At 35.8% G+C, this 15571-nt stretch overlaps 1 protein-coding gene across 2 annotated transcripts in view; it reads left to right on the forward strand.

Annotated features, from left to right (window-relative positions):
* Window positions 1–14074, forward strand: part of Tbc1d23 (TBC1 domain family, member 23) — a 52271-nt gene extending 38197 nt beyond the window's left edge. Inside the window, exons 14-19 of one of the 2 annotated variants that reach the window (XM_013024149.1) lie at window positions 98–237; window positions 1500–1544; window positions 6177–6265; window positions 8778–8913; window positions 10779–10973; window positions 12435–14055. In XM_013024149.1, coding sequence (XP_012879603.1) covers window positions 98–237; window positions 1500–1544; window positions 6177–6265; window positions 8778–8913; window positions 10779–10973; window positions 12435–12516 — 687 coding nt within the window. In that variant the 3' untranslated portion in view covers window positions 12517–14055. Of the gene's footprint in view, window positions 1–97; window positions 238–1499; window positions 1545–6176; window positions 6266–8777; window positions 8914–10778; window positions 10974–12434 lie in introns of both variants that reach the window. The other variant, XM_013024150.1, reaches the window with a different exon arrangement.
* The last annotated feature ends 1497 nt before the right edge of the window (window positions 14075–15571 follow it).

Raw genomic sequence — 15571 nt, forward strand, 5'->3', positions numbered from 1 at the left:
TGTTGAGAGATATAATTCAGTATGTAACATGGATAACCTTTATTAGTAGTGTGCTAATTATTTGGAGAACAGTTAATCTTATGTTCTTTTTTTTCAGGGAGAATCTTCTAATGGGTCAAATGATAGAGGAATGAAATCACTAGTAAATAAAATGACTGTGGCTCTGAAGACAAAATCTGTTAATGTCAGGGAAAAAGTTATTAGTTTTATTGAGAATACATCAACTCCTGTGGACCGGTGAGTTTCTTATACAGTATAAGCTTATGAGGACTAAGGAAATGTGTTTTATAGTAAATACGTTTGTTGGGAGTTTTCTAGGAAAGAATTATAAAGTACATTTTCTCAGATAATTTTATCATTTTTATTATAATTGCCGGGTATATTGTATTTTTGTAAAATTTGGCTGTGGAGATGCCTTCCCCTTCCCACTGCTCAGAATAAGATACAAATACCATTCATTAAAAAAAAAAAAATACCCAAATGTGCTTAAACCTCCTGTGCTTCATATAGTAGCTGTTTCCCAAATAGTAACTGGATGAGGATCATCTACCAAATTCAGGGATTTCATAGTAGGAACTCTTTTCCTCTGCACCAGTAATTTAAACTGTAGACAATTTGCTTATACAAATATGGTAGAATCCCACTTCATGAAATGTAGATCTTCATAGAGTTTTGTCTAAAACTATAAACAGATTCCATTTCCCTGTGGAATAAAATGGACCTGGTAAACAATTGATAAGAAAATTTAAGTATCTATTTTACTACTCATTGTTTTATATACATACATACATACATATATATATATATATATATCTGTAACTGTAAGTACATATATATTTGCCATGTATTGATCTTTCTTGTTTGGGAACAAGTTTAAGACTATATAATTGTAACAGAATTTGTTTCTAAACAAGTAAACTTGGGAGCTTTTTTATAGTATTTGATTTCACTCTCGTATTTTACTTGCATGTATCCTGGGAAGTGAAATACTTGATTGTAAGAACTGGATGTCAGAAGTACATTTATTTGTATTTAGTAAATACTAAAAATGATAATAAAATATTTTTGTTAATTCAAAAAACTCTCTCCCGTATGTAAAATACTCTTGATTGCTGTTAAAGTGTTTTATCAAGCCTGAAAGATTTGCTCACAAGAGCCTAACATTTATTTGGAGTTAGTGCTTCTGAATTGCAATACTATTTCTGCTACATTTTGTGGCATGATGACCATTTAAATTTTTATTTTAAAATACACTCATTTCATGTAACTAATGTAAATTAGTGGTGATTGTCAGCTGAAAAGACGGTTGTCTTTGTTAATGTATGAATTAAAGCTGGCTTCTCTTTATATTTCTTTGTACGTTGAATGATTGAAATATTTTCTTTGTAATGTACTTCTGAGTTAGGGAAAGTGATTACACTATATTTTTGTTTTTAAAGCTGTTGCATTTTTTTTCTTTGTAATCATTTCATTCTGTCCTCTGCCTCGATTTGCTATAGAATGTCTTTCAATCTTCCCTGGCCAGACAGATCATGTGCAGAGCGGTAAGCCAAAGTAGAGCAGCTCTGTTGAGCCTTCCTTTTCCATCAGCATGCTTCACATTGTACACTTGTGTTTTTTGGCTGTAACTTCATGCAGTATTTCAAAAGCTGAAGTTTGCTTATATTGCTTATAGGAGTGTGTGTGCTGGGAATTCTGCTTTCCTTTTTGTTTTTTACTTGGGTCATTTTTTTTCCTTGCATGTTTCTGTCTCTCTTCCTAGGTAAAAATCAAACTTGTTCAAACCTAAGAACTTCATAAACTGGGCAGTTTTGGTTCTGAGACAAGAAAGGGTAATATGTGTAATATAGAGCAGGAAGGACATTAACTTTGAAAATAATTTACTACTACCAATTTGCAGCTTGAACAAAATTATAGTACCTATAGAACCTATAGTTCATGGTTCAAAAATATGTCTGGTGTGAAGAATTGAACTCTGGACCTTGTGGAGTCTTAGCTCTTTGCAACTGAGCTGCACTCCTAGTCTTGAAAACTGTAATATGCATTATGTAAATACATGTAATTTTTAGGTTTAAAAATGTATGTTTTTAGGTTGGTGAATTAAATATACATACATCTGTTCAAAAGAGCCAGAGTTCTAGGGTTCTACCAATAGTTCTTTGAAAGAAATCATGCTAGATATTTTAATTTATATTAAATATTTTAATATCTTACGTCTGTACCTCCTCCACTAAGATGAAGTGTTTGTCATTAAAGGACATAAAGATTCCCACAAGTATACGATTTAAAAGTCCGAGCCTTTAGTTAGGATGTAAAGAACATTACAATCAACTTAATTTTACACAGCCTTAGTTTTTCTACTTAAAATTTCTATGCAATTTAAGTCAAATATTAATTATGAACATTTAAAAGGAAATTCTAGTCATTCTTTTGATGTATGTTAAGCTTTATAATAGATTGATATTTTCCTCAAGTTATTTCAATTTTTCAGTGACTAGATCCAGCATTTCATTGCTTACCTAATAACTTGCATGATGAGAGTTTATTTATTGATTGATCCTACCTATTCTACACATAGTGAACCTATTATAATTTTACTTAAAATTATTTTAAAGGGCATTGCTTCTTTGAATTTTTTTTTTTTTTGTCGGTTGTGGGGCCTGAACTCTGGGCCTGGGCGCTGTCCCTGAGCTCTCCAGCTCAAGGCTAGCATTCTACCGCTTGAACCACAGAGCCACTTCCAATTTTTTCTGCTTATGTGGTACTGAGGAATTTAACCCAAGGCCTCATGCATGCAAGGCAAGCACTCTACTGCTGAGCTACCTTCCCAGCCCCCTTCTTTGAAAATTCTATCCTAGTACTAGGAGTATGGCTCAAATGGTAGAGCACCTGTCTATAAGCATATGATCTTGAGTTCAAACAAAAAATAAGCTAAATAACATAAAGTTATAATCTGTTTGTAAATCATCTTTCTCCTTTTTCCTGCAATGAGACCATTGAGTTAGTCTAACTTAACTCTCATGTTTTCTCCAAATACTTAAATTTTTATGACTATAAATCACCTGTCACATATACATGTATGTACTATAAACAAAATTAATAAAGTTTTGTTTTTCTGAAATAAGAAATTAAATTAAAAACACTTATTTTATGGGGTTTCTGGTATTTTTGTTTTTGTTTTTTTTTTTTTTTGTACTGGTACCAAGGCTTGAACTCAGGGCCTTGTTCTGTGCTTTGGCTTACTTGCCTATGATTGGTGCTTTCCCTCTTGAGCCATGTATCCAGTCTGACACTTTGAGGGTTAATGATTGGAAATAAGAGTCTTGTAGATATTTCTGCCCAGGCTGTCTTCAAACCACGATCTTCCTAGTCTCCTGAGTAGCTAGGATTATAGATATGAGCCACATGTGGGATTATAGATATGAGCCTATACTGTCTGTTCTAGTTCTTTTTGGGATTTGATTTATGTTTATATCCAGGCCAGCCTGGACCATTATTCTTCTATTTGTACTTCCCAGATAGCTGGATGACAGCATGTGCCACCACACCCATATTGGTTGAGTTTAGATCATGTTAACTTTTTGCTTGAACTGCCTTGAACTTCAGTCCTGATCTTTATTTCCCAAGTAGCTAGGATCCTAAGTATGGAGCCACCATGCCCAACCAATACACCTCTTCTTAAATATAGTCCAACCATCCCCCCCCCACCACCACAACAACAACAAATTCTAGCCATTGATTTTTATTCATTTTTAGCAAGTATTTAAAGAGTAATCTTTCTTTAGCATTCATAAAATCTTTGGGGTATATAATCTAGATTAGTAATTTGTTTTTTAAATAATTATCTCCTACTCATTTTTTGGTTCAAATATTTATTGTAGTATAGCATGATGGTTATTTTTTATGCTGTAGTAGTTTAAGCTTTAATATCAAGATAATTACAATTTAAAATCAGAATTTTATAATCTAAATGAGCATTTTCTCTTTTGCCTTTTAATAAAATGTTCAGTCTGAGTTTTAAAGTTGATTGAACTATTCATTTTCTCTTTTACCAGCTTTTCATTACTGTAACAAAATGCCTGAGATAATCTTTAAAAAGAGGAAATGTTTATTTTTACTCACAATTTTGGATGTTTCGGTCAATGTTAGGACTGACCCATTGCTTTTGGACCTGTGGTGAGGTGGCATTTTGTGGTGGGGGGTACACAGTGGGGTAAAGCTGGGTCATCTCATGGCTGGGATGTAAAAGAGAACCATGATGGGTCATGGTTCCAATTTCCTGTTGAGGAGCTCATCACCGCCCCCCCCCCATGCCTTAAAACTTCCAACTTGGCCCTTCCTCTCCATGTCAAGGCTGGATGCTGACTTCACCCACAGGCTTTGGCAGAACATCACTGACACACAATATAGCCCTTTAGAATGAACATAATTTGGTAATATACAGGATAATTTTACATTAGCTATATTTTAACCTAAAAACTAAGTGAGTTTCTTGCTTCTAACTTAAACTTCATGCACAAGTTAACCTAATTCATAATTGCTTTTTTGGAGGAATATTGTTTGGAAGAAGTAAAAATGTAAGTCTCTTTCAACAAAATTAGGTTATAGTAAGCTCTTAATTGATGGTATACATTAAACTTATTATTAAAATAAATTCAAGGGGCTGGGAAGGTGGCTCAGTGGTAGAGCCTGTGCCTTGCATGCCTGAGGTCCTGGGTTGATTCCTCAGCGCCACATAAGCAAAATGAAAAAAGCCGGAAGTGGCGCTATGGCTCAAGTGGTAGAGCGCTAGCCTTGAGCTGAAGAGCTGAGGGACAGCACCCAGGCCCAGCGTTCAGGCCCCATGACCGGACTCAAAAAAAAATTAAAATAAATTTAATTTATTAAAACTGAGACATGACACACTTTGGACTGTGTTTGAAAAGTAGAGGATAGAAAAGAATTCTGAGTGTCTTCATGTACGATGAAGAAAAGCAAAAAGCAAAGCCTTCCTCTGTAGTGGGTAAACCTCAGTCTTATCCTGCAAATAGAGCAAGTTTTTTTCCCCCCAGAAGCATGTAGTATTTTGTTAAAGTATTTTAATTTCAGTTTTGTTTACTTGAAAAGCGGTTAGGTATTACCATAGTAAGAGAGGAATCGCACTTCCTGTAGTACTAATTGAGTCTATATGTTTCTGCCTCATGTTTCTCATGTATCTGCCTCTTGAAAAAGAAAGATTCATTTTCATTGCTTATATTTATTCACTAGAAATAAAATCTTAGCTTTGATTAAAATAAAAGTAGGGATGGGGTTGGAAGCATGGCTGAGGTGGTACTCCAGCAGCCTGTGAACAAAAGTGTTGGTTAAGAGTTTGAATCATGGTCTCAGACAAGAAAAAGAAAGGAAGGCTGAGGGGTATAGCTCATGTGAGCCTCTGAGTAAATCTCCAGTAACACACACAGGCAATACCAGGAATAAGAAAATCTCCAGTAACACACACACAGGTAATACCAGGAATAAGAAAATCTCCAGTAACACACACACAGGTAATACCAGGAATAAGAAAATCTCGGGAAAAAATTCCAAGACACTTGTAAGAGAAGCCTTGAGCACTGTTAATTAAATTTAAATATTTAGTGCTATTTCTTGTTTTTTTGGTTTTTTTTTTTTGAGCCAAGATGGGGCTTGAACCCAGTATCTTACCCTTACTTGTGCTCATTGGTTGGTGCTCTATGACCTTAGCCATGCCTCCAACCCCTATAACTTGTTTTACATAATAAATATATATATACACATATACATGAACTCACTAGTAGGCATTTTCTAAAGAAAAAAAATCTTTCATTTATTTTTCACAGTAACCCTAAAAGGTAGATATCACTGCTATCACCAATTTAGTAATGAGGAAATAGAACACAGAAAGATAAGTAACTTCTGAGGGTCAAGCAGATCTAAGCTTTGGTTAGAACAAATAATTTCAGTTTACAGAATTAAGAAATATCAGCTTCTCAAGTATGTTTGGTACTTTTGCTAACATTGCTAACATAAGTTCTTTATCTTCAATTTCCTTAACATAGCTGTCCTAAAGTCATGGGTGTGGCATAGGACCAAAGAACATTTGTTTGAATATTTATGTGATGCTTAGTAAAAAATCTTTACTTAAGTGATATTTTCCCTCTTAAATTCTTTGAATGTAGGCACGTGAGCAGCAGTGACAGAGTAGGCAAACCTTACCGTGGTGTGAAGCCGGTTTTCAGCATTGGAGATGAAGAAGAATATGACACAGGTTCGGTATCACTTAACTACAGACTTTGTCTTCAGCCACCGAGAGTAATTGTAGAAATCATCCTGGAACCAATGAATTATAACTGACTGCTTTATAATAAACAACCAGTGATGTTCTACAGGAAGAATTGAAGGGTCAAAAGGGGGAAGACTTTAGCTGTAGACATGAAAAGTCTAAGGTTAAGTTCCTTTCGTCTCTCACTAAGAGATTATAAGAGTTCAGAGAATTCTAAAATGGACATCTGAAAAAAACTTGATGCAGTATTCTAAAAGACCACAAGATGGGGACATTGGGTTAGGGAAATTTTTCTTCTTGTATTTATTTTACAAAACAATTGAAGGGGTGACACTGTTTAAAAGAAATGTACTCATGCCAGCTCACGCCTATAATCCTAGCTACTAAGCAGGCTGAGATCTGAGGATCAAGGTTCAAAGCCAGCCCAGGCAGGAAGTCTGTGAGTCATATCCAGTTAACGACCAGAAAACGAAGTGGTGCTCTTAAGCTGAAGAACTCAGGGCAGGGCCCAGGCCCAGAGTTCAAACCCATGACTGCAAAAAAAGAAATGTACTCAATACGTGACTTAGGTAACTACAAACCCTCTGTGTATCACCTTACAATAAAAAAAAATTACACTGGTTTATAATTCAGTAGCCCAGATTATCCTGATTAATCATAATTAATTTTAATATGTATTTAGTTAGGAAAAATGTATGTAAGTGTATAAAAGGAGGAAGAAAATGATTCCTAACTTTTATCTTGCCCTTTCCACTTAGTAGTATAATAAATACACGGTATTTTCCATTTCAGCCTGTCTGCCTTCTCAATTCTTTGTCATATACCATAACTACTTAATTTTTTTTCTGTTTCACATGGCATTTTTAGAAAAAAAAGAATGCTGGTCTTTGGGCTTGAATTCAGGGCCTGAGAGCTGTCCCTAAGCTTTTTTGTTCAAGGCTAGCACTGAACCATTTGAGCTATAGCTCCACTTCTGGCTTTTTTGGTGGTTAATCAGAGATCAGAGTCTCACTGCCCCTTCTGGCTTAGAATTGTGATCCTCAGATCTCAGTCTTCTGAGTAGCTAGTATTATAGGCATGAGTCACTGGCCACCAGCTCAAATGGCAATATTTTCATACATATGTCTGCATGAACTATTGAAAGTATCTACAGAGAGTGAATTCTTGGCAGTAGGATTACTACATTAAAAATAATCACATTTGACATTTTTGTAAACATTTCAAAATTACCTTCTAGAAATCTTGTATTGAGAGAAATATGCTATCTCTAGTTGTTTGCTTTTCCTCTTTTCCTTTTCTGTGGCCATTTTCCTATTTCTGTCTCTCCTTGAATATCTCAACCTCTTTCATTAGAGGAGATGCAAATGAATGAATACATGTGGCATGTTTACATTTATCATACACATTCAGGGGGAAATAGGTCAGTATGAAAACGAGAAATTTAGATCTATATATATCAACAAGCATACATTTAATAATGCTAGGAGCAGGGTAGAAGTTGCAGAAGAATGTAATTAAATGGTCTATTTTTTATAAACATTTAAACTGGAAACACTACTACATTCTATTTAAGGATATTCATGTGTGGCTAAATTAAAAGCATTTGTGGAACAAGTCATACCAAATAGAGGTAGTGACTACTCGATTCAAGGAAGCTGAGAAGAGTCTGTGATTGGGTAGAGAGGTGTCACTGTTACTTAAGTTGAAAAACATTTTCTTTTTAATTATGTTTATTTCTTAAACAGTAGACATCAAAGGGAAGAACACTTATTGTTTGCCTAAGAATTACTAATTTTTAAAAACTAGATTAAATTGGAATGTTTTTGGTGTTTCTAACAAAAAAGAATTTTACTCATTTATTCCTGGAAACTTTATTGTTTTTCTTTTTTAAAATCAGAGACCAGCAAAGAAAAAACTCTGCCATCTTTATCTCAAGTCAGGTACTTCAACCATCTCTCCGTAGACTAGTCAGATCAGAGTTGTATTATCTATGTCAAGACATTTTTTTAAATGTTCATTCACAATATAAAAATCATATTTCATAATATTTGTATATATATATGTATATATATATATATATATAAGGAAATAGTGTGTTAGAATTGATTTTCATTCTCTCAAACCTAAAATACTATAGACAGTCATCTAAAATACTACAGAAATAATTTTGAAATCTCAGGTTAAGAAATATGTTAAAATTGATAATGTCCACTTTTTTGTGTGTGTGTGCCAGTGCTGGGGCTTGAACTTGGGACTTAGGCGCTGCCCCTGAGCTTTTTTTTTCTTCCAAAGCTAGCACTCTACCACTGGGGTCACAGCTCCACTTCCAGTTTTTTTTTGAGGGTGGTTAATTGGGTATGAGTTCCACTGACTCTTCTGCACAAGCTGGCTTTGAACTGTGATCCTCAGATCTCAGCTTCCAGAGTTTGTAGGATTACAAGCATGAGCTACTGGTGCCTGCAATAATGTCCATTTTAACACTCTGCTTTCTTTATAGATGAAATAGACAGTTCTTCAATGTCAGATGATGATAGAAAAGAAGTTGTAAACATTCAGACTTGGATAAACAAGCCAGACATCAAGCATCATTTCCCTTGTAAAGAAGTGAAAGAAAATGGACACATGTTTCCCAGGTACTTTTGAAAATGTCTTTTTCAAAAGTAAAATTGAATTTTAGGGAATTAATGATATAAAGTTGAATTACAAAAATACAATTTGCTACATATCTGCTTGTTTGTCTCAGTTTTTAAAGTATTGTTACTTTGAAAAAAATTAAAGATATTAATGAAATTGTACATTGAGAACCTGGCAACATGTTCTAATACTGTTTATGTCAGTGTCTCTATGCATACACTTTTTTTTGTCAAGCCATTTGAAGACTTCATTCTTAAATGCTTCAGCGTAATAATTATCCAAGACAACTTCAATGCCATTATTCCTTCTATACATTTAAAAAATTAATATATTACATGCAAATTTTACTAAGAAATTTTAGTATCTTAAAGTACCTTTTTTTGGTCTATGTAGGTCATGGGATGTGAACTCAGGGACTGGACACTGTCCTTGAGCTCTTTCACTCAAGACTAGAGCTCTATCACTGTGAGCCACAGTTCTACTTTTCTAGTGCTTAATTGGAGATGAATCTCACAGACTTTCCTGCCTATTCTGGCTTCAAACCTCAGTCATCATCTCAGCCTTCTGAGTAGCAAGGATTACAGGCATGAGCCACAGGCACCCAGCATAACTATTTTTTTTTTTTTTGTGCCAGTCCTAGATCTTGAACTTAGGGTCTGAGCACTGTCATGAACTTTTTTGAAAGTTTAGTGTTCTACCACTTTGAGTCACAGCTTCACTTCTGGCTTTCTGATGGTTAATTAGAGATAAGAATATCAGAAGGAGCTGGGCGCCAGTGGCTCATGCCTGTAATCCTAGCTACTCAGGGGGGCTGAGATCTGAGGATCGTGGTTCAAAGTCAGCCCAGGCAGGAAAGTCCGTGAGACTCTTATCTCCAATAAACCGCTAGAAAACTGGAAGTGGCGCTGTGGTTCAGGCAGTAGAGTGCTCGCCTTGAGCTGAAGAGCACAAAGACAGTGCCCAAGCCCAGAGTTCAAGTCCCATGACCGGGGACTGGGGGGGGGGGGGGGGAAATAAAAGAATATCAGATGGGCTGGGAATGCTGCTTAGTGCTTACCTAGCATGCATGAAGCCCTGGGTTCAATTCCTCAGTGTCACATAAACAGAAAAAAAAAAAATTAGAAGCTCAGGAACAGTGCTTAGGCCCTGAGTTCAAGCTGCAGGACTAACAAAGAATTTATGATTTATCTGTCAGTAAAATATCAACTTTGCATTTAAGGAAAGAAAAGTGGAAAATTCTAGACATATGTGTCTCATGCCTGTAATTCTAGCTACTTGGGAGGCAGAGCTCAGGAGGATTGAATTTTAAAACCCCTTCTGAGCTTATAGCTGGGGCACAGTGGTGCTTGCTTTGTTATCTCAATCTACTTGGGAGGCTGAAATTGGGAAGATCAAGCATCCAGTCCAGTAAGGGCCGAAGAGTCTGACAGACTTAGTTTCCACAGAGTGAAGCTAGACATGGTAACTAAAACCTTTGATGCCAGCAGTGGCAGAAGCTTCAACATAGACAGATTGAGGCTGAGGCACGCACTGGGGTGTCTGACACTGGCATCCTGCCTTGGCAGTATCATAGCAGCCTCACAAGCAAGAGTCCAAGTTCAAACCCTGGTATTGCGGGAAAAAGAAGGAAAGGAAAGGAAGTTGGAAGCTTCTGTTACGTAACTTATTTATTTATAGATTATCCTGTTTATATTTTGTATAAGTACCGCGCACTAACCGATTGGGACACTGGAGCTCCCCTGTTTATATTTTGTAACTTGAAAATAATTTCAACTGGACATTTTTATAATTGATGTCAAAACAACACTTGTTTGAATTAGCATTTACAATTTTTTCTTCTGGTATACTCTTTTTTTCTTTCAAGTCATTTGTTGGTTACTGCAACACACATGTACTGTTTAAGGGAGATTCTTTCACGGAAAGGATTGGCTTATATACAGTCTCGACAAGCACTAAATTCTGTAGTTAAAATTACGTCGAAAAAAAAACATCCTGAGCTAATTACTTTCAAATATGGAAACAGCAGTGCTTCTGGAATAGAAATATTGGCCATTGAAAGGTAAGATTTTTCTTGGGATGACATTATCTCAGTTACAAGTCATTAAGTACAGATTGTCTATTTTAGTGGAGCAGAATACTTGAAACACTTCGTGAGCAACATTTGCTGTATTTCTTTGCAGTTCTTAGTCATAAGTGGTTTAGCCAGTAGTACATAATTTCAGTAAGTTCTCATAGCTGATTTCCTAAGTTTTTTGACACAACAGTCTTTAAGAATAGTCTATAACCAGTGCTAAATTAAAAATTGATTTGTAATAAAATAAGATAAATTCCCTAGTTTCCCTTTCTCTTACATTCATAATTTATAGTTTGCTATACTGCCTTGCATATGTACCACAGATAAAATATGTAATAGAATTTTTGTTCATTTATATAGAAATTTTTATTATATATAATTTTATTGTTATAGAGGTATTATACCCGAGGGGTTACAATTTCATAAGTCTGGTAATGAGTACAATTCTTCTTGGACATTGTCACTTCTTTTTTTGCTTTCCTCCATGTAAATATTTCAGTTTTCCCCACAATGTATATTTCAGTTTTTACATAGTGTATAGTGAATACCATGACTGTATATGTTCACCCTTCCTCTATTTCTGTACTCCTCTTCTGCCCTCCCAGACAAAAAAGACAACAACAACAACAAAAAGAACCTATGTTTCCATTTCTTAGAATTTGTTTTGATAAATGGTATTTTAGATGTTCCAAGGAGTTAGGCCCTTGGGTTGTTTCTCCTCTACTTTGAGTATCTTATCTCCAGTTAACCACCAGAAAACCCGAAGTGTTGCTGTGGCTCAATTGGTAGAGTGTTTTCCTTGAATTGAAGAGCTGAGGGACAGTGCCCAGGCTCAGAGTTCAAGCCCCACGACCAATCCCTCCCCCCTCAAAAAAATTATGTCTGTGTAACAGATTATATTTATATGGGGCAGTAGAGTATTACATGTGATTACCTTGTGTCTTAGTGTCTAGCTGTTGTGTATATTTGATAATAAAGAATTTTAACTGTGCCATGGACAAAATCACATTGCTTTTATGCTTAGATTTTCTTTCAAAGTAAGTTTGAATTGCTAGGTGCCAGTGGCTTACACCTATAATCTTAGCTACTGAGGAAGCTGAGACCTGAGGCTTGAGGTTTTGGAACCAGCCCAGGCAGAAGACTCTGTGAGACTCTTTTCTTCTGTTAACAAAAGCCCAGCATTGGAGTTGTCACTTAAGTGGTAGAGCAACAGCAACAGTGAGCATAAAAGTTGAGCAAGAGCTGAAGGCCCTGAATTCAAGCTCCACAACTGGTACACACAAAAAAGTTTCCGTTATCTGTTGCAGTAAGTTACAGGGAGCACAGAGGAGTGCATCTTTGTGCTGGCTTTGTGGATCAGGAGAAGCTTCCCTTTTAGAAGGTGGTATATCAGCTGAGTCCCCAAGGAAAGCTGCTCTATATTAATATATTGTTTTTCTCCCGTAGGTATTTGATTCCAAATGCAGGAGATGCTACCAGAGCCATAAAACAACAGATCATGAAAGTTTTGGATGCTTTGGAAAGTTAATATAAAAGAAATTTATTTAAATGAAATTAAGGCAACCAAGAGAAACATGAACATATATTTCCTAACTGAATACTAACCAGAGACCTTTCATTTGCTCATGGGGGTGCTTGAATAGCAGGTGTAAGTGCAAATTACTATAATCAATCTTGGGGTAGTTAAACTTTTTTTAAAGTTTTTCTTTGCAGTTTTGGTTTTATAAAATGATTTACTATAATGGTCAGATATTAAGTGACTTTGAAGTAACTGGCCACATGCCCTTCCGGGCCGAGGGTACCGACACACCGACACAGTTCTGTTTTGAAGAGCTGTTTTAAGGGAACATGTGTCACTTTGAGGTTTCAAAACAACCATACAGATACATGTGTGCAATGTCTTCACTGAACATTAGAGAGAATTGGTCAAAGAGACATCCTTAATTACCACATTTAGTTTTACCCACTGAGAAATATCAGAAACTAAGGACATAGGTCAATAATTATCTCACTGTTTTATTCTTAAAAAGAATGAAGTATTTTTATTAAAATGGTTGATGCTTCCAGCCAACTCCAAATGTAGGCTCTCGCGTGAGATAGGGGAGCACTGGTTTCTAAGTCATCTTTGCTCCATTAGATAATTATTTGGACACTAAATGCTTCAGAGGTACTAAACTTCACAATGGTTTCTAAGGAGCAGTTACAAGTATTATAATAACTAGACATGTTAGGATTAAACCTGGACTTAGGAGGATATGTATCTCTAAATGTATCTCTAAAAACGCTATTGGTCATTATTACAAGTATATTTGGTTTAGGCTATTTCAAAATACATTGATTTATCCTTCTTGAGATGATGGTCTATGATCACACTAATAGCCACTTAAAAGCCAGATCATCTATTGGATACATTTCAATTGGTTTATATTGCATCCTGAAATGTTTTTCTTTTCTTTTTATTCTATCTTCTCACTAAAGATCCAGTGGTATAAAGCTACTTTTATTCTCTTAATATTCCATAACTGAAGTGATCTGCTTTGTTTTGCAGCTTTCTCAGCTTAATTCACTGAGGCCTATTTAGTCACACATGATGAGAGCTCCAGAAACATCTTTGGGGCCACGGATGGCTTTTGTAAAGTCCATTTGGGGAAATAGCAAATACAATCTACCATGTCCTAAAATGTAACAGATTATCTCTATGGGACCAATAGAAATATCCAGACGTACCCTGTCAACAGCCAGTTATTTTAATTTACTTAAGGGAAATCAAGTGAATAAAAGACTATATAGTTCAAGAAATTTTATTCTGATACCTATATAAAAAGTTTACCTGAGTGGATGAAGACATTTGCATGAAATTGCACCTAGGGCAGCACTTGATATTTATAACTCTCCCTAAACTATTGCATTGCATTTTTTTCCATTTTCTTGGCACTCCTTTAGAAATGTTCCCAAGTCTCATTTTTTCACCCACTTCAGCCATGGGACCCTTTTTCATAATACTGATGTAAAGACATTTGTGTTACTGTTTATAAATTACAATTGTAAATAAACTGGTACAGTTTGCTCAAAACTTTGTTCTTAAAGACAATGTCTCTTGTCTTTTTCCCTGTTTGTAAATATCTAGATACTATGCAATTAGAAAGTTGAAAACTTTTTTTAAAAAAGGTTTTGGTAGCATACATTAGTTGTACGAGAGGGTGAACGTACTGTGACCATTTCCATACATGCATTCAAATACCCCTCCCTTCAACCTTACCCCACCTCTTACTGTCCTTCATCCTCCTTCCTGACCGAGGATGAGGAATAGTGACCAGGTCCTGAGTTCAAGCCAGAGTACTGTCACACACATACACGAAAGAAATGAAAGACCTTAAACAATCTCAAGATTGGTGCTCTGCCACTTGAACCACAATTGTATTTCAGACTCTTTGCTGGTAATTGTGGATAAGAGTCTCACAGTTTTCTGCCCCAGCTGGCTTTAAACCATTATCCTCAGATCTCAGCCTCCTGAGTAGCTAGGATTTACAGGCATGAACCGCCATCACCTAGCAAAATATTTTTATTTTTGCCAATTATTTTCAACTCAATTGAATATTCTTATAGTAACCTCTAAATATTTCAAACAGGCCTGGCACACACATTTCCTAAGAGTAATGATACATTCTGCCCTAATCACAATACCACAAAAAATCAAAGTGTAATTGTCTCCCAATGTTTTTATACTATTAAAAAGGAAGTTTACAATCCACTGAAGGATTTTAAAAAATTTTTCTTTATTGAGATTGATTACATAAATTTCTCAATATTGTCAAACATTTTAACCTTCAAAAGGTGAGTTGTCATTATCATCGTCTAAAATGTTTGAATTTTGTGAGCTTTGACTATACATCTATTTCTTCCACGTCTTTCCTTTTGCCGTTCCCTCTTTCTCACTCCCTCCCTCCCATCGCTGCCCTTGAGTCGCTTAGTTCACTTGCATCAATGTCCAGTGCAGCTGATGGACCACTCTGCTGTATTGTATCACCTGTTTCCTTCTGATTCTGTGCCCACCCCCTAGTTTTCTTCATCTGTGCACATGTACACACCATATGTGGGGTCAAAAACAGAGTCATCTAAAAACAGTAAGACAAATTAAGAGGTCCTTCGTTTCTTGTATCTCTTGCATTTTGACTTTAACATCTGCCTATCAGGGAGACCATGTGCCATTTGTCTCTGATCTTGGCTTATTTCACTCAACATGATTTGTTCTAGTTCCATCCATTTCCCCGAGATTGCCATTATTTTGTTCTTTCTAATGGCTGTGTGTGATATTCCATTGTATACAGGCACCACAATATATGGATCCATTCATCTGTAGTGGGGCAGCTGGGTGGTTTCCCACATAAGGATTTTTATCTGCAAATCTGCCAAAGACATAAAACGCCTACAAAAATTAGCAATCAAATATAAATGCTGAAAAAAGGATAATTAGCATTGATTTGTTGTTGAAATGATTGTTTCACTCTCACCATCTCTCACTCATCCTCTCTTTAAATAGTAGGATTGTGTTGGTCAGACCTACTACCCACCTCTCAACACCC

Source organism: Dipodomys ordii, unplaced genomic scaffold (assembly GCF_000151885.1).
Source record: "Dipodomys ordii isolate 6190 unplaced genomic scaffold, Dord_2.0 Scaffold73, whole genome shotgun sequence".
Lineage (NCBI taxonomy): Eukaryota > Metazoa > Chordata > Mammalia > Rodentia > Heteromyidae > Dipodomys > Dipodomys ordii.